This window comes from Passer montanus, unplaced genomic scaffold (genome assembly GCF_014805655.1).
Source record: "Passer montanus isolate IOZ18808 unplaced genomic scaffold, ASM1480565v1 scaffold101, whole genome shotgun sequence".
NCBI classification, from domain to species: domain Eukaryota; kingdom Metazoa; phylum Chordata; class Aves; order Passeriformes; family Passeridae; genus Passer; species Passer montanus.
In genome coordinates this window covers 228,053-246,977 of record NW_024356616.1, presented here as the reverse complement: position 1 = coordinate 246,977, position 18,925 = coordinate 228,053, and the positions used below count along the sequence as shown (strand labels likewise).

General features: G+C 59.8%; 1 protein-coding gene across 2 annotated transcripts; it reads right to left on the bottom strand.

Annotated features, from left to right (window-relative positions):
- Positions 1-556: 556 nt before the first annotated feature.
- LZTS1 (leucine zipper tumor suppressor 1) lies at positions 557-18,783 on the bottom strand. 2 transcript variants are annotated; one of them, XM_039716593.1, is made up of 4 exons: positions 18,656-18,783; positions 4,178-4,560; positions 3,012-3,839; positions 557-2,059 (listed from the first exon to the last, which is right to left on the bottom strand). In XM_039716593.1, exons 2-4 carry the CDS (start codon positions 4,499-4,501, stop codon positions 1,400-1,402), a joined length of 1,812 nt encoding a protein of 603 aa, XP_039572527.1. In that variant the 5' UTR covers positions 4,502-4,560; positions 18,656-18,783; the 3' UTR covers positions 557-1,399. The 2 variants fall into 2 exon arrangements, with proteins under 2 accessions (XP_039572527.1, XP_039572536.1); XM_039716602.1 differs by having other exon boundaries at positions 3,012-3,836.
- Positions 18,784-18,925: the final 142 nt, after the last annotated feature.

Here is an 18,925-nt window from a genome sequence, read left to right as displayed (position 1 = left end):
CCCAAGAGCCCTGGGATGGGGCAGTGGGTAAATAATTGCAGCAAAAATATCATTGCACTGGCACAGAGGGGTCCCCTGGAGCCCCCACCCCACAAACGGGGTCCTGCTGGTTCCCTCCCCAGCCAGGGGGACACGAGGGTCACCAGCAGCGCCACCTCATTATCTGTGGAGCCACTCGCTGGTGGCAGGAGGAACTTTTAAGAGCTGGGGTAGAAATTAAGGTGGAAGTGGTTGGTTTGGGGTGTTTAACAGCTCCCCTTGGCCGGATCCCTGGGATCAGGGCACAGGAGGAGATAAGGCAGCCAGGGACAGCCCTAGCGAGTGCAGGGGTGAACACAAACCCCCTTCCTTGGTCACACCGTGGCTGGGACATTTGGGAATCCTTGGATGCAGCTGCTGGCTGGCAGCCGGGAGCAGGGACAGAGTCCTTGGGGGAGCTGGGAATGCTGGGCACAGGGAGGGCTGTGGGTGCGGTGCAGGGGGGCTGTGCTCGGGCTGAGGGGGATCTCGGGGTGATTTCGGGGTGATTTCGGGGTGATTTCAGGGTGATGGTGCAGGGGGGCTGTGCTCGGGCTGAACGGGGATCTCAGGGTGATTTCGGGGTGATTTCGGGGTGATTTCAGGGTGATTTCAGGGTGATTTCATGGAGTTGGGCTGTACCAGGGGGGTGTGAGCAGCTGGGGACCTTCCTGAGGCCCTCGGGGCTGGCAGGGGTGGATGTGGCAGTGGCAGGAGGTGGCTCTGTGCTCCCACAGCGCCCTGGGATTGGCATTGACAGAGGGTGAGGAGGAGTGGGAGCTTCCTCCAGGAAATTGGGGCTGATTCCTGCCACCATCAGTGGGCAGGAGTGTGCTGTGCCATCCCTGGAGCTGGGCACACACTGGGGCTGATTCCTGTCACCATCAGCGGGCAGGAATGTGCTGTGCCATCTCTGGAGCTGGGCACACACTGGGGCTGATTCCTGCCATCACCAGCGGGCAGGACTGTGTGCCATCCTTGGAGCTGTGCCATCCTTGGAGCTGTGCCACCCCCGGAGCTGGGCACACACTGGGGCTGATTCCTGTCACCATCAGCGGGCAGGACTGTGCTGTGCCATCCTTGGAGCTGTGCCATCCTCGGATCTGTGCCATCCCTGGAGCTGTGCCACCCCCAGAGCGGGGCCAGGCCGGGTTCCCCAAGCCTGGAGCAGAGCATCCCCTGGGCGCTGGGCACGGATGGCAGAGAATTCCCTGGAGTCCTGATCCCTGCCCGGGGGCAGAGGGGGCAGTGCCGGGGCGGTGCCGGGGCGGGGGAGCTGCGGGCACGTCACCATTGGCACGAGTGGCTTGGTCACCTCTGGAACACGACGGAGGGACGGGGGGGACACGGCTCGGCTCGGCTGCGGGGCGGGGACGGCGGCTCAGATCTCGGTGGCGATGATGTCCTCGTAGGGGACGTCGGCGCCGGGGATCTCCAGCTCGATGGGCTCCTTGCCGTCCTCGCCCGCCGCCAGCTGCTGCAGCATCTTCTCCAGGCTCTGGTTCCTCTTGTACATGTGCAGGTAGCTCTGCTGCAGCTGCTTCTGGTAGTGGATCACCTTCTCCTTCTCCTCCTTCCACGTCTGCCGCTCGTGCTGGAAGCTGCAGCTCATCTGCTCGTTGTTGTCGCGTTCCGCCTTCAGCTCGGCCCGCAGCCTCTCCAGCTGCCCCTGCAGGGCCTGGGCATCGTCCCCGCCCGGCCGGGGCCCCTCGCGGGCCTCGCTGAGCTGCTGGCGGAGCGCGGCCAGCTCGGAGCGCAGCTCCAGGATCTCCTGCTCCAGCAGGTTCACCTTCTCCCGCAGCAGCTCCGACTCGTTCTTCTTGCGCTGCAGCTCGTTCTCGCACACCTCCAGCTCCATGGCCTTGGTGCGCAGCGACGCCTCCAGCTCCTGGCTCTTCATCTCCAGCCCCTCCATCTTCAGCCTCACCTCCTTCAGCTGCGCCTTCAGGCTCAGGATCTCCGTGGTCTTGGTGGTGAGCTCGGTCTGCGACTCCTTCAGCTGCTGCTTCAGCAGCGAGATCTCCCCGGATTTCTGGCACACCTGGGGGGGAGAACACCTGAGTGAGGGCTGGACCGTGGGGAAGGGCAGGGTACCCCCGTGAGCCGGGCACAGCTGGGTGCAGCACGTGGAGACCCCGAATTTACCTTCCTTACCATTATTTTTTTAAATTATGGACCCTGAATTTCACTTCCTTACCATTATTTCTTAAAATTATGTACCCTGAATTTAACTTTCTTACCCTTAATTTTTAAAATTATGGACCTGAATTTCACTTCCTTTACCATTATTTTTTTAATTATGGACCCTGAATTTAATTTCCTTACCATTATTTTTTAAAATTATGGACCCCGAATTTAACTTTCTTACCACTAATTTTTAGAATTATGGACCCTGAATTTAACTTTTTAACCACTACTTTTTAGAATTATAATTTAATTACAAGTATTATTTATAATTAATATTACATTAAATAACATTACATATTATATTTTTTTTATTATTACTATTAATTTGTAATTAATATTCCTCTTCCTAAACGTTGGAATTTCCAGCAGATTAACAGTGTTTGCTCAGCAGTACCAAGGAGTGAGTAAATTAACATTAAGCAGAGAGTGGAAGGTTTTACTGCTCCCTAACAAATGGCCGTGGCAAGCCCAAGGAATTCCCATTTCCTTAAGGGAAGGCAGCTTTGCAGCTCCTGTGGGGCAGGAAAACCCGAGCTGGAGGCCAGGAATGCTGAGTTATTTTAACGCCTGAGGGGTTTGTGCTGTGCTTGTTCCCCTGGGTGAGGGGAGGGGTTCAGGGGGGCAGTGAGAGCCTCAATCCCACTCCCCTGGGGCTCTGCTGGGATTTCACATCCATTTCCTACAGCCTGGGATGGGATGGGATGGGATGGGATGGGATGGGATGGGATGGGATGGGAAGGGCTGGGGGGTTTGAGCTCTCCCCCTCCACGCCCCCCTTGCTCCTTGCTCCCCCTTTTGCCTCTCACCTCCCACTGCGTCTCCTCCAGCGCCGGGGCAAAGCTGGTCTTCTCCTTCTCGTAGGACCTCAGCTTGGTCTCCAGCAGGTTCTGCTCCTTCATGAGTTTCTCCAGCTCCTCCCGCAGCTGCTGCTTCTCCTGCTGCAGCTGGAACACCTGCAGGTGCAGCACCTGCTGCGTCCGCTGCGTCTTCTGCGAGGTTTGCTTGAGTTTGCTGTTGCACTTCTGCTTCAGCCCCTCCAGCTCCTCCTTGCAGCGCCGCTGCTTCTCCTCGTAGGCCTGGCAGGAGCTGATTTCCTTCTCCTCGAAGCTCGACTGCAGCTCCTGCAGCTCGCCCTCCCTCTCCAGCAGCTTCTGCTCCAGCTCCTGGATGGTGGATTCATCCGTGGCGATGGGCGAGCGCACGCAGACGCTCTTCTCGGCGGCGGCGCGGTGCTGGGGGGCCTTGCCGGGGTTCAGGATCTTGTTGCCGCCGTCGGAGAAGGACATGGCCTTGAGGCTCATCATGTTGCTGTCCTGGATGATGGCGCACTGCAGGATGTTGTGGGCAGAGCCCCCGAAGCGGCTGATGGGGCCCATGGGGGTGACCAGGGGCTCCAGCTGGTAGCTGCTGCTGGTGCTGTGCGTGGGCAGGCTGGACATGGAGTTGCGGCCGGAGTCGGACAGGCCCCCCGAGCACGGCAGCGGCCGCAGCTCCTGCTCCTTGCCCTTCTCCGGGGGGTGCAGCTGCTGGCCCAGGGGCCCCCCGCTCTCGGGGGATGAGTGCAGGATGGCCCCCGAGCGCGGCAGCACCGGCTTGAAGGCCGTGGGGCGAGGCAGCGGCTTGTCCCCACCCTGCTGGGGAGAGCAGAGCCCGTCAGCACCGAGCGAGCTCTGAGTGTCCTCCCGCCCCTTCTGCCCCCCGGGATGGCACCCCTGCAGTGGGACAGTCCCCTCGGGGCTCGGGGGAAGCTGCAGGCTAAAACTGGGTTTGGAAATTAAAGGATCCAAACCGGCTCCTGTTGCCGATCCAAACTCCCGACAGCAGAGGTGGCAGAGTGCCCCCAGCTGCCCCTGCTCTCCCCGAGCTTCCTCAGGCACCACAACCAACACAACAACCCCGTGGTGGCACCTGCAGACACTTTGGGGACAGCGGCACATCCCCCCCGCTTCCAGGGCCGCTTTTCCACACTCACCACTTCCAGCTGGCCGGGGAAGGGCATCAGCTTCTGCGGCGTGGGCGTCCCGAAGTCCAGCCCGCTGGTCCCGGCGGGCACACCCAGCTCCCGCTGCGAGCCGTGCGCCTTCTGGCTGACCTTGATGTAAAAGAAATCCTCATTCTTGCTGCTCTTGGAGCCGGACTTGTGGCCGGAGTCCTGCGAGAAGCCGAAGCGGAGCAGCCCGTCCGAGTAGCGGTTGAGCTTCTTCAGGTGCGAGGACTTGCGCAGCTTGTACTGCGAGGCGCGGCAGTGCTTGCTGTGGAAGCTGTGGCCGGAGATGAGGCTGCTGACGCTGCCCATGCTGCTCCCGGCGCCGCCAGATCATAGCAGAGCCCTCCGTGCGGCCGGGAGCGGCGAGCCTGGGGACACGGGGACACGGCGTGAGCGGGAGAGGCCACCCGAGGGTGGCAGAGAAGCCGGGCCGGGGGTGTGACCGGGCTCTGTGTGACAGGGACAGTGGCACGGTGATGTCTTTATGAAAAATCCCTTCGCCAGGATTTTAATCCTGAGGAGCCTCAGAAAAGAGATGTTAGCAATGGACATTTTTTTTTTTCATGGGTTTTTTGCATTTTCTTATATTGTAAGCTTTGTTTTAGGGATATGGTAGGGTTTGATGCTCTACAGGTGAAGAATCTCCTTGATCATTCCACATCAGCACTTGACTGAGGTTTTGATTGGCAACAGATAAACCTCTTGAGATGTTTGCTCTCTCTTCTGCAAGGGCCAAGCAGAAGGGTTACAAACACAATTAAAAAAAAATTTTAATTGTATGAAAAGGCTGAACTGTCACTGTGATATTTTTATGAAAAATCCCTTTGCCAGGATTTTTCTCCTGAGAAGATGAGAAGCCTCAGAAAATAAAAGTAAATAACAACTCTCTGCTGCTGTGGAATGGGGTCTGGAGGTTGTTTACCAACAGGTGCACCTTTGATCGCTCTCATGTGAATTGTTTTTGCTTAATGACCAATCACAGCTGTGTCAGACTCGCTGAGTCTGTCACGGGTTTTTATTTTCACTCCTTTCCCAGTCCTCTGATGTATTCCTTTCTCCCTATAGTTCAGCATAGCACTTTTAAAATATAACATAATAAATATAATATAATAAATATAATATAATAAATATAATATAATATAATATAATATAATATAATATAATATAATATAATATAATATAATATAATATCTATTATATATTCTATATTATAGAATATAGGGTATATAATTATATCTATACTATAACAAATAACATTTATAAACAGAAAAATAAATAATAAATAAATGAAATAATATGGCACTTCTGGCCATATGCTGTTAAAGCCTATCCCATTCCAGCCCCCTGCCATGGCAGGGACACCTCCCACTCTCCCAGGTTGCTCCAAGCCCCATCCAGTATGGAGTCAGATTCATCTCTTCCCTCATCCTGGGACCCTCAAACACATGGACAGGACAGCACCCAGAGCGCTGTGCCAGGAAGGCACATCCCATTCCCACATTCCCCATTGCCACATTCCCCATTCCCACATTCCCCATTCCCACATTCCCCATTCCCACATTCCCACACATCCAGCTGGGCATCAGGGAAAGGCTCTTCTTTCCCCAGAGGGTGGTCGGGCACTGGCTGTGCTTGGGACCACCTGGGATAAAGCCAGGAAATGGCTTGAAATGGCTTTAATGTATTATTAATTTACATGGCTTTTATGGAATATTTCATTAATCTCAGTGGATTTTTATCCATCCTGGATAAAGCCAGGAAAGTTCTCTAAAAACGCCCGGAGGAGGAAAAGGGATCTGTGGCGATTTTTAGGTGTGATCCCAACAGGAGCCCGCATCTCCCGCTTTTTCCTGGACAGATCCCGGCTCCACAGCCTCTCCCGCATCCCTCCCCACTTCCCAGCGCTCCTCTTAACTGCCTGAGAAGGGGCTCCGCGAGGCTTAATTAGCGCTAATGGGGGACGAGAGGCCCTGCGAGCGCTGAGTGCTGCCATCAGAGGTACGCGGGGCTCCCCCGCTTTGTTGTGAGGGGAAAATATAAATAAAATAAAGCCCCAGCTCCTGGTGGCCTCCGCCACGCTCGGCTCTAATGGGGACCAGATCCATCTCGGTAATTAGCGATGAGGAGGAGGAAGGCACGGAAATAAAATGAGCTGGGTCCTGTTTGCGCTGGAGGAGGAGGAGGAGGGAGGGAAGGTTTCTGCTCCGTGCTGTGCTTGGAGCAGCTCAGAGCTCCCACTGGGTGCTCCAGAGCTCCCCAGGCCCAGTTCCGGTGGTCCAAGCGGGAATTTGGGGGTTAAACTGGGGATGGGAGAGGGCTGGATGGTGGAGGGGTGCAGGAACGCTGTGCAGCACTCCCTCACTGCCCTGTCCTCAGTCACAGAGGCAGGCCTCTCTTTTCCCACCCCTCTCTTCCCACTCCTCTCTTTCCCATTCCTCTCTTTGCCCACTCCTCTCTTTTCCCACTCGTCTTTTCCTATCCTCATTTTCCAATCCTCTTTGCCCCCTTCTCTCTTTTCCCCATTTCTCTTTTCCCATTCCTCTCTTTTCCCACTCGTTTTTCCCACTCCTCTTTTCTCACTCCTCTTTCCCCACTCCCCTCTTTCCCCATTTTCTTTTCCCATTCCTCTCTTTTCCCACTCCTCTTTTCTCACTCCTCTTTCCCCACTCCTCTTTTCTCACTCCTCTCTTTCCCGCCTCCTTTCTTTCCCATTCCTCTCTTTTCCCACTCCCCTTCCCCATTCCTGGCTGCTCCCAGCCCCACCTGCTCTCATCCCTCCCTTTATTTGTTTTCCTCTCCCCGTGCCCGAGGAGCGCGATGGATGAAGGGCGGGGGGAGGACAGATCGCCAGCCTAATCCCCAAATCCCCAAATCCATTTTTGGGAGATTAAGAGAAGCGAGAAAGGCCAGAGACGGCACAAGGAGGAGAGGGATGGCTGCGGGCGATACGACAATTGTCCCCGGAATTGTCCCGAAAATGGCGGCTGCCGGGAAGCTGCTGATACCGCACAAGGAGGAGAGGGATGGCTGCGGGCGATACGACAATTGTCCCCGGAATTGTCCCGAAAATGGTCCCGAGAATTGTCCCCGCAATGGTCCTGTCCGGAGAATTGTCCCCACCATTGTCCCCACAACTGTCCCCACAATCGTTCCCAGAATTGTCCCCACAATTTTCCCCACAATTATCCCCACCATTGTCCCCACAATTATCCCCACAATTATCCCCACCATTGTCCCCACAGTTGTACGACAATTGTCCCCGGAATTGTCCCGAAAATGGTCCCGAGAATTGTCCCCGCAATGGTCCTGTCCGGAGAATTGTCCCCACCATTATCCCCACCATTGTCCCCACAATTGTTCCCAGAATTGACCCCACAATTATCCCCACAATTATCCCCATCACTGTTCCCACAATTATCCCCAACATTGTCCCCACAACTGTCCTCACAATCATTCCCAGAATTGTCCCCACAATTTTCCCCACAATTATCCCCACCATTGTCCCCACAATTATCCCCACAATTATCCCCACCATTGTCCCCACATTGTCCCCACCATTATCCCCACCGTTGTCCCCAGTATTGTCCCCACAACTGTCCCCACAATTTCCCCCACAATTATCCCCACCATTGTCCCCACATTGTTCTCACCACTGTCCCCACCGTTGTCCCCAGTATTGTCCCCACAACTGTCCCCACAATTTCCCCCACAATTATCCCCACCATTGTCCCCACAGTTGTCTCACCACTGTCCCCACAATTGTCTCCATGATTGTCCCACGACTGTCCCCACCATTATCCCCACCGTTGTCCCCACCATTATCGCCACAACTGTCCCCACCATTGTCCTCACAATTGTCCCCAGAACTGTCCCCGCACAGCCCGTGCCGGCGCCTGCGGGGGTGGAAGGCGCTGTGACAACGACACAGGTGACAATGACACAGGTGACAATGACACAGGTGCCACCTGTGGTCACAGCATCCCCGGCAGCGCTCTACGCTCAGCCCATCCCATCCCCGGGCTGTGACACTTCCTGATACATTTATTTTCCCCCAGTGGGGTTTACACGCACCCACAGCCATCCCTGTACATTTATTTTCCCCCAGTGGGGTTTACACGCACCCAGGGGGGTTTGAGCCCCTGAAGAGGTCGGAGCTACTCGCTGCCCCTCGGGCAGACGTGCCCGTGGATTTTTGGGTGCCCGTGGGAGATGGAGGAGCGGGGAGGCAGCGCTGGGACTTTCCAGCCTCTTGGCAGGAGGCGTTTCCATCAACCCCAGCCCTCCCACGCACGCCCGAGAGGGTTGGGCACGTTTTTCTTCTCCTTCCCTCTTAAAATGAACACTTGGAAAGCAGTGGGGGAGTTGGAATTCACGGGCAACGGCGGCAAAAAGAGGAGCCAGCCGAGCTGGGAGGGCACAGGACCCCGAGAGGGGTCGGAGCTGTCCCCTTTGCTGTTCAACACCTTCCCTGGGTGCCACGCGGGGATGCTGAGGCGTTTGCTGGGCCACCAAACCCTGTCACTGTGGACATCCACACACGAGAGCCGCGTGGATATATCGGGGCTGGGTGTTTCAGGGGAGTTTGGCTGGGTCAGAGCAGGCGTCTTGTGAAGGCAAAAAATAAATGTGAATGATACTGAGAGCGCAGGGAGGGAAAGTGGGGGTGTCCCGTGGGCAGCTGTGGGTGCACAGCTGGAGAGCACTGCTCAGAGGTCACAAAAGTACAGGAAAAAAAAAAAAGACCTTTGAGATCGAGTCCAACCTGTGAGCTGACAGTGAGAGGGGTGACTGGACCTGCGGGTGGGGTCACGGTGTCCTCGGTGTGGCCTGGCTGTCCCCAGAGCCCCTGGAGGTGATTACCCCGATCAATTAGCGAGCACAGAGAGCCACAGAAGACAGAGGTGTCCCTGTCGCTCTGTGCCTGCAGCAAACCAGCCTTCCAAGGGTCTTTTGTGGGCATGAGCCCTGTGTCCCCTCCCCGAGTGGATCTGTGACCCTTCCAGGGGCTTCCAGCTCCCCCTGGATCAGGGAATCCCGGAATGGCCACAGTGGCATCACCCAGAGCAGCGCCTGGCAGCGCGGGGGGTCCTGGGGGGCAGATCCCGACAAACAGCACGGGCTGAACCCCGGGATGGGGGAGAACACGTGGATTCACCCACTCGGGCTTGTGCAGGGAGAGGGGGGAAAAAAATGAATGGCATCTCGTCAGCGCAGTCATGCCTACCCCGCACGTGGGAGCGCCGCTCTCCCCTGCCTCCTTCCCCCCGGAATTCACTCTTATCTCCCTCAGTCTTATCTCCCCCAGCCTTTGAAGCGTTCCCCCTCGCCCGCTGCAGCAGCAGCAGCGTTCCCTGCGCCTCCCCGAGCAGGTTGCCCTGGCAGGAGCCGCGGTTTCCTCGCGGTGCCGCTCCGCTCCCTGCCGATCCTGTTCTTCCCCCCCTTCTCTGGAATGCCAGCGCTTCCTTCTTCCCCGCGAGCTCTCGCCCCCGCCTTTTCCCTCCTGGATTATTATTCATCCTCGCCGTGCAGATGCTCCCACACATTTGGGTGTTTGTTGGGAGATGCTGGGAGCAGCTGCCAGGAGCCCGGCTCGGGGCTCAGCCTCAGCCTTCCCCTTCCCCTGGAGCGCTGTGTCCCTGTCCCACCCGGCCATCGGGCCTTGGGGACACCGGGGATGTGGCCCTGGGGGGGAAAAGTGGGGATTTCCATGGTGGAAAGTGCGACCTGGAGCATGTGAGCTGGGCTTAGTGAAGGGAACGGCTCAGTGCAGAGCTTGGGAGCTGCACTAAACCCAGACTGAGCGTCCAGGACCCCCAAACGCCGCTGAACCCCCCGGGCTGAGGTGACAAAGCCACCCTGGGGTGTGTGAGAGCATCTGCCCGGCTCTGCTCCAGCTCCTGCTTCTCTCCCTGTCCCCAGCTGGGCCCGGGCTCCCCGAACCCTGATCTTTTAGCTTTCCAAACCCTGTTCTTTTTACTCTCCAGACCCTCCTCTTTTTGCTCCCCAAGCCCTGCTGGTTTTACTCTCCAAACCGTGCTCTTTTCACTCTCCAAACCTCCAAACCCTGCTGGTTTTACACTCCAAACCTCCAAACCCTGCTCTTTTTGCCCTCCAAACTCTGCTCTTTTTTCTCTCTAAACCCTGCTCTTTTTACCCTCTAAACGCTGCTTGTTTTCACTCTCCAAACCCTGTCCTTTTTACTCTCCAAACCCTGCTGGTTTTACTCCCCAAACCCTTCTCTTTTTACTTTCCAAACCCTGATTTTCACTCACCAAACCCTGCTCTTTTTGCCCTCCAAACCCTGCTCTTTTTTCTCTCCAAACCCCACTATTTTCACTCCCCAAACGCTGCTCCTTTTTCTCTCCAAACCCTGCCCTTTTTTCTCCCCAAACCCTGTTCTTTTTACTTTCCAAACCCTGATTTTCACTCACCAAACCCTGCTCTTTTTGCCCTCCAAACCCTGCTCTTTTTTCTCCCCAAACCCTGCTCTTTTCACTCTCCAAACGCTGCTCTTTTTGCTCCCCAAACCCTGCTCTTTTTTCTCTCCAAACCATGCTCCTTTTTCTCTCCAAACCCCGCTATTTTCACTCCCCAAACCCCTCTCTTTTCGCTCCCCAAACCAGCAGCATCCCGCAGCGCCTGGCGAGCCCCGTGCCCAGCCGAGCTCGCCCCCAGCCCGTGCCCGAGCCCCTCCCGGCGCTGCCCGGGCAGGCTTTGTGCCTCGGGGCCCCACAGCACGCCTTTCATTCACTGCCACCATTGTCCCCGCTCATTCAGCGACATCCACCGGGCCGGGTTTGATCGCGGCCCGGCACAAAGCGCTCTCCATGTGTTCCGCCCCGATTTGCCATTAGCGAAGGGGGGGACACTCGTGGAGAAGAATAAGCCGCCTCGGTGACACGTTCCAGGCACTCGAGTGGCCCCGGAGTCCATCACACTTCGTGTTCGGTCAATGAGCAGCGGGAGAATTCGCAGCTCGTTAAGGGGAGACTCTGCCAGGGGCTGGGTGGGCTCCGTGCCAGAGTGGCTGTGCCACCGTGCCCTGGCAGCTGGGCACCACGCTGCAGGCCGGCGGGTGAAGGGGCGATTGCTCAATAGCAAAAAAACACAAAACCTAAAAACCCCCCCCAAAAAACTAAAAAAAACCTAAAAAAAAACCCTAAAAAAAAAAAAAAAGGAAAAAAAGAAAAAAGAAAAAAAAGACGGCCCTGCCCGGGACGATTGCTCAACCCGCAGGAAATCGGTGTCAGCAGCGAGCCGTGATCCCCGCGGAGAGTTTGCTCCCTGCAGCCTCAGCCCAGAGAATCCCCGGCCTAGGGAGGGGATCTGTCCCTCTCCTCTCTGCCCCGCAGCCCCCGGGGACGTGGGGGTGACACAAACCCTGAGAGGCCCCAGCCAGAACCAGAATCCCCTGGGATGGAAGCCCTGGGATGGATCCCCTGGGATGGAATCCCCTGGGATGGATCCCCTGGGATGGATCCCTGGGATGGATCTCCTGGGATGGATCCCTGGGATGGATCCCCTGGGATGGAATCTCCTGGGATGGAAACCCCTGGGATGGATCTCCTGGGATGGATCTCCTGGGATGGATCTCCTGGGATGGACCCCTGGGATGGAAACCCCTGGGATGGACCCCTGGGATGGATCCCTGGGATGGATCCCTGGGATGGACCCCTGGGATGGATCCCCTGGGATGGATCCCTGGGATGGAAACCCCTAGGATGGAGCCCCTGGGATGGAGCCCCTGGGATGGATCCCCTGGGATGGAGCCCCTGGGATCCTGCAGGGTCACAGCCCCTGGGAAAGCCAGGCTGAGGTGAGGGCAGGGCTGGAAAAGGGTGGTGGGCACTGCCCAGGGAATGGGCACGGCCCCGGAGCTCCTGGGATGGGATTGCTGGGGGTCTGTGCAGGGCCAGGGCTGGAACTCTGATCCCTGCGTGCCCCTCCCAGCTCAGCACATCCTGTGATCCCAGAATCAACTGGGATGCCACCAGATGGTGATGATGAGGGACTGATCATCTTCGCCTCCTCCCTGCCAGCCCTGTCGTCCCCAAAAGTCACTTTGGGAATCTGCTGCTCCCAGGCCAGCCCTGGGGCTGCCCTGTGTGCAATTCCCTGAGCGAGGAGGGATTCCTGGAGGCCAAACCCCTCAGCTCTCCCCACACAGCTGCAGTTTGAGAGCTGCAGAGCCCAGAAAATCGGGCTGGACACATCCCCGGCCCCTCCTGCCGCCCCTGTCCCCGCCTGAGCCCGGCCAGGGGCTGCTCCCAGCCGGCCCCACGGATGGGTGCTCCCTCCCAGACCCAGGGCAGCCTGGGAACATCCCAGGAGCTTGGGGATCCCTGCTCCACCCTCCTCGGCTCGGCCCCCAGCTCTCCCTGAGTCCAGCTGGGGCCAGGCTCCCCAAACCCTGCCCTTTTTGCTCCCCAAACCCTGCCCTTTTTGCCCTCCAAACCCTGCAATTTTTTCTCCCCAAACCCTGCCCTTTTAGCTCCCCAAACCCTGCAATGTTTTCTCCCCAAACCCCGCTCTTTTTGCCCTCCAAACCCTGCTCCTTTTGCCCTCCAAATTCTGCTTTTGGGTCTCCAAACCCTGCTGGTTTTTCCCTCCAAACCCTGTTCTTTTCTTTTCTTTTGCCCTCCAAACCCTGTCCTTTCCATCCTCCCAACACCAACATCTGCGTGAACAACCCCCAGCCCTTCCCGCGAGAGCAGAACCCGAATTTTTCCTCCCTCTTTTTTTGGGTTAAATCCACTCCAGCTCCCCCCAGCTGGCACCACGTGCCAGAGCCTCCCAGTGCCACCCGGAGCCCCCCGGCTCTGTCCCCGCTGCTGTCGCCGGGCCTGGGGAGCTCGGTGATTCACGGAGCACCCACACGAGCCACATCAGTCATGCTCGGCTACAGAGGGAACGCGTGTGAGACACCGTTAAATATTCCTGGGGCGGAGAGAAAGATCCTTTCAGCTCCTCTTAATTCCTCCCAGCATCTGGCTTTTCGCGCTAATGAGCGACTGAGACGGCAATTAGAGCCCTGCTAATTGGCAAGGCAGGAACGCCGCTCGCTGCTTTGGTTTGGGGACACCTGAAGGGTGGCAGTGGCACCAGCCTGGGGGGTTCACCCCCCTCCATCAGTGGGGAGCAGCCACAGAGCCAAATCTGGGGACAATTTGGCCTCCTGGGGATGCTGTGGGGGACACCTCGCTGGAGGTGAGGAGCGGCCCCTCCTGCCCGGCCCCGCCGCACTTTTATTTGGGATATTTTGGAATATTTTGGGATATTTTGGGAGCCGTCTGGGGCTGGCAGGTGGTGCCGGGGTGGTGGCAGCTGAGCCCGGCTTTCACTCGGGAGCCGCCAGGCCCCTGCTCACACTTCCCTTCCCGACCCTGCCCCGCACAATCTGCCGCGCTGCCGGCTCCAATTCCCGGCTCCGGGGGCTGCTTTGCCCCGGGCACCTCCGGGAGGGTTCGGGGATGGATCCCCAAATTCCTGCCTGGGCAAAAACGACCCCGGCGGGGCTGGGGGTCCCGCAGCCTCCCACGCGCTGGCCCCGGGCTCTGCCTGGTGGGAAAGCTTTGTCTGTCCTGCTAAAAATAGCAGGAACTCGCTGTAACTCGGCATGAGCCCGAAATACTTCTCCTCCCAGCTTGCGCTGCTCACGTGGCTTCGGCCCTGAATTATGGATGAAACCGGGATGGGGACAGCAAACCCCTTCGCTGGTGGCACCCAGGGCTCCTTCCACGAGGCAGCCAGCTGCCCAAAAGCCGCAGGAAATACCTGGGCCAGGATCTCGGTGCTGCACAACTCCCCCGGGCACAGGAGGGGAGCAGCATCCTCTCCACGTACAGGCAAAATTTAGCAGCGGTGCTCAGGCTGCCATGGAGACCGGGCTGTGTTTGCAATCCCCGCGCCTTTTATTGTCTCTCCCCACTCTCCCGAGCGGCTGAAAAGCAGCCGGGAGCAGCGGGGCTGGCATTGCCCGGCTGGCATTGCCCCCCTGGCACTGCCCCCTCTGCTCCTGGTGGCCACAGCAGCCAGCCCACCCCCCCTGGGTGCCCTCTCTGCTCCTTCACCCCCTCTCAGGGCCACTTTGGGCACCATAAAGCAAATTTGGGCTTGCTGGGCTCGGGTGGGCACTGTGAGGGGCGCGGGGCCACCCTCTGCTGTCCCCTGCTAGCTGCGCCCTGGGGACGGCCAGGAAGGGGACAAGGGCTGGAATTGGGCTGGGTTGGGGCTTTTTCCTCCAGCCAAGAGCTGGACACTGCCTGAGGAACAGGAGGGGCAGTCAGTGGCCCTGGCAGCAGCTGGAAGCCCCAAATCTCTGTCCCAGCCTGAGGAAACTGAGAGAGCCAGAGAGAAACCTCGGCCAGGCAGGGCCTAAAGATCCTCCTCAAACCAAACCCAGTGCCAGCTCCAGGCTGGGCTTTGCTGTGATTCCTCCCTTCCCTGTCTGTGGTACCAGTTACACCCAGCTTGCCTAAATTTGGGGATTTTTGTCCCTGCCTGGCAGCTCCTGCTCGTGGTGAGGAGCCAAGCTGGGTCCTCGCTGTGAGGAGCATCTGCTGCCGCTGTCTCCTCATCCCCAGCTCCTCTCCTGCTTCCCAGAGTGTCACATCCCATCCCAACCTTCCAATGCAGCGGCAGAAGGGGGAAAAAAAAAGGCAAATTCAGTTCTCGCTTCCTATTTTCCTCTTCCTCGCTTTCCCAGACTTGGCCCGTGGTGAAATCCACCCCTTTAATGCCTGGCTGCCAAATGGAGCAGCTCTCCCAACAGGGAAATGTGCATCAAAGTTGCAGGGAATATTTAATTAACCTTTAACGGAGCTCTTCCCTAAGTGGCTCACGGAGATGTCACTGGATTGCTCCGAAAATTGGGAGGAGCAGGAGGAGATGGAAAAAGAGGGATTTAAAGATCCAAATGTTCCCAGATCCTGAGCTGGAACCTCTGATCTTGGCTTGGGCAAGGGCCCAAACTCACAGCCCTGCCCCCAGGAGAGCTGGGAGAGCTCAGAGGGGACATCCTGGGATGGCAGCAGGGATTTTTGGGAGCTTTTCCTTTCCCAGGATCTCCCAGCTGCATCCTCTCCCTCTCCCAGGCCTCAGAGGATCCTCCCAGAGCCAGAGCTCGGGGACCAGGCTCTCCCAGAAATGATAAGAACTCCCTTCAGGCAGGAGCTGCCTTCGCTGCTGCTGCCACGAGGGGAAAATGGGAATATTTCAGCCCAGGGGGAGAAGTCCTGGCTGTGAGGAAGAGGAAGAGGAGGAAGGTCTGGCTGGGAATGCTGCGGGGGCGCTGCCGCAGGAACCCCAGCGCTGCCGGGGCAGGATCTGGCTCCCCAAATCCAGGGAATGGCCACGCCTGGGAGCACTCAGGGCTTCCCACAAAAAAACCCAGGAATTCCTTGGCCCTTGCTGCTCACAGGGGCTTCTCCCAGCCAGGGGAGCAGCACAAAACGCCGGCAGCAGGGAAGGCCTTGGTGAGCCACGTGCGGAATCTTTGTGCATTCCCGGCTATTTTTAACTAATCCCGAATGGAAACCCTGCCCGGGGCTCCTGCTCCCGGCCCCGCTCCTTCCCTGCAGCTCCTGGAAAAATCCCCCCAAGGGCAGCTGGTGAGCGAGGAACACGGAATAAATCAGGCAGGGGGTGGATTTGGGGCCTCCCAGGAGAGAGGAGATTTATAAACACGCCAGGCAGCTCTGAGGGCACAGCAAAAACCCCTCCAAATTTCCTGTGGGGGCTGAGCTTTCCCTGCTGGAAAGGATGGGGGTCCCACGGCTCTGCCACGGAGCCACAGCCGTGTCTGTGCCAGGCTGGGCTGCTCCAGGAGCAGCTTTAGGAGCAGTTTTAGCAGCAGGTTCTGCAGCAGGTTTAGCAGCAGCTCCCGGAATAGCTGCAGTGCTACTACGGATTCACACTTGGCCACGCAGCGCGGGCACCGAGCTCTGCCGGTGGCCCCGGCTGACTCGGTGTCCCGGGAAGGGCCCCTGGTGTCCCGGGAAGGGCCCCTGGAGCTCGGCTCCGGCTCTCAGGGGTTCCCGGGATGGTCCCAAGGATCAGATTCCTGCCCCTGCTGCTCTGTGCTGCCCATCTCTGCGTGCCGTGGATGCCTCAGCTGAGCCTCACCTGAGCATGACCGGACCTGCCCGCTGCACACAGAGCCTTCCCCAGAGAGGGAAAAGAGGCATTTGGGGCCGAGAACGGAGCGAGGGGCGCAGGAGGAGCGGCAGCTCCCTGGCACAGATCCCTGTCCCCTCCACAGCCGAGCATCGCCCGCTGCCCCTCCTGCCCTGCACACCCGGGCACGGCAGCGCTGCCCTGGCAGCCCCCGCGGCCGGGGGGCTCTGCCGGGGCTCTGCCGGGGCTCTGCAGCCCTTTTGGGCTGCTCTGGAGCTCTCATGCTGCTGCCTGAGCCTTCGCCTCCCCCCTCGGCAGCGCTGCCTGCCAGGAGCGGTGACGAACGGGTGGGAGGGACGGAGCGGCTCCGGCCCCATCCAGCGGCCCCGCCGTGCCAGGCAGGGCTCGCCCGGGCACACAGGGCTCGCCCTTTGGGGGCTCCTGTGGCCGGGCACGGCTGGGGGCTCCGGGGAGTCCGGGGAGCATCCCCGGAGCCGCGATTGTGCGGCTGAGTGCGCTTTTGCAGCTGCCATTAATAGCCCCCAACGCCGATTGCGAGCATTTCGCACTTTCAGCTCTTTTGTGCCGCTCATTAATGGCACTGGTAATTAATGACCCGGGCGGAGCGGCTTGGCAGCCCCGGGAAAACCTGGCTGGGGGCTCGGGGGTGAGATGGACACACGGGAGGGACAGAGTGTGACACTGGAGGAGCCTGGCTGGGGACAAAGGTGAGCCGGACGCACGCAGGGGACAGAGTGTGACACTGGCATGGGAGGCTGGGCTGCCCAGGAACCCCTGGCAGAGCTTCCCAGGGAAGGTAAATCAGTGTCTGGTTGATGGTGGGGGAGTTTTTTTCCCTGCTCCTTTTCCGCTCGCCGCAGCCTCGGGTGCGGAAGAGGAGCTCTGGGGGGGTTTGGGGGCTCCTGTGGAAACACACCGGCCTGCTCCCAAAAAATGGGGCCGGCGCTACTCCTTCCTGGCTGCCCGAGGCCCACGGGGGAGGAGAAGGTCGCAGGATCCACTGTGAGCACGGGACACGGAGAGGAACCCCCCGGGCCCAGGGGGTGCCCAGGGCTGGGCACTGCCGGACAGTGCAGCCACGGAGCGGGGGTGGCAGAAGGGGACAGCAGGACACCAAGCCCAGCTCCCCGGGATGCAGCTGTGCCACCCCTGCAGCCGGGACCGAAGGAAGGGGACACATCCCTGGTGGGGGCGTGGATCAGCACTTGGGGGTCCCACACGACCCCCGGGCCCTCTGGTGGGTGTGGGACCCTCCTGCCACACCCGGGGGTCCTGTCCTGCGGGAGGGACCCCTGGAGCAGGAGGGAGAGCCCAGGGCTCTCCGGAGATGTCACAGAGCACACACGGCTCAGCAGCGCCGGGAATGTCGCCTGCCAGGACCTGCCAGGACCTGTCCCCGCGCGGGTCTGTCCCCGAGCTCCGCGTGTCCCCGGCTGAGCGGTGACAGCCCCGCGCCGCTGTTCCAGGCCAGATTCATCCCCGGCTTTCCAGGAGCTGCGCGGCCTCGGGGCGGCTCTGACCGCCCTCCCACGCCCTCCCCGGGCTGCAGAGCCCGGCCCGGAGCGGGGGCAGCCCCGGGCAGGGCCGAGCCCCGGGCAGAGGCGGCGGGACGGCGCTGCCGCATCCCCCCAGGTGCGGTTGGCATTTCCCGCAGGGGTCCCCCGCGCTCCTTCCTCCCCTCCCACGCAGCCGGCCCTGCCCGCGCAGCTCCAGCGGCGCAGAATTCCTGCAGGAGCAGGCAGCCCCTCGCCGGGATGGCTCCGAGCTGATGACAACAAACCAAAGGCATCCGCTCCTTGCCTTCCTTCCCCTCCTTCCCGGCAGGCCGGGGCTCTGTAACCTGAGGCAGCCCGCACCGAGGTGCTGAACAGGCAGAATTTTCTCGCTGCCGTGTGAAAAGAAGTTTTCCAGACTTCAGAGGGAAGCGAAAAGCCAGAGCTGAGCCCCGGGGGAGCCGCGGGCGGCTCCGAGCGGCCAAAGGGATGGGAGCCGGCAGCGGGGGCGAGCCCAGCCGCCCTCCCGGGGCGATCCCGACTCTTTGTCACCGAGCCCCAGCCCTGTCCCCGAGCCCCGAGCGCTGTCCCCACGGAGCCGGGCCGGTGCCGGCACCCCCGGGGCCGCCGTGCCCAGCGTGGGGGGGGTCACCCCAAAGCCATCACACTGTGGGGAGCCCCGACCGCGCAGCTCAGCCCGTCCGGGTCCCCTCGCTGTCCCGTCAGTGTCCCCGCACCTCCCCTGGCAGCGTCCCCCGGTGCCACCGATGTGTCCCCTCCGTGGCCCTGCCCGGACCCCCCCGGTCGCGGCCCCCCGGTGTCCCCCCGTGCCCACCTCGGGTGGCCGCTGGCTCCTCGGCGCGGCGCGGGGCTCCGCGGGGCTCCCGGAGCCGGCCCGGCCAAAGCATCCCCGGCGCGGCGGCGGAGGAGGAGCCTGGACCCCGCGGCCGCGCACCGGGCCCGCCCCGGCGCAGCCCCCGGCTTTGTGCGCCGGCCCCCGGCCCCTCCTCTGCGCCCCCGGCCCCTCCTCTGGCCCGGCGGGGGCAGGAGCAGCAGCGGGGTGCTCTCTCGGATGCTGAGAGCGGCCCGCGGGTGGATCCGGGCT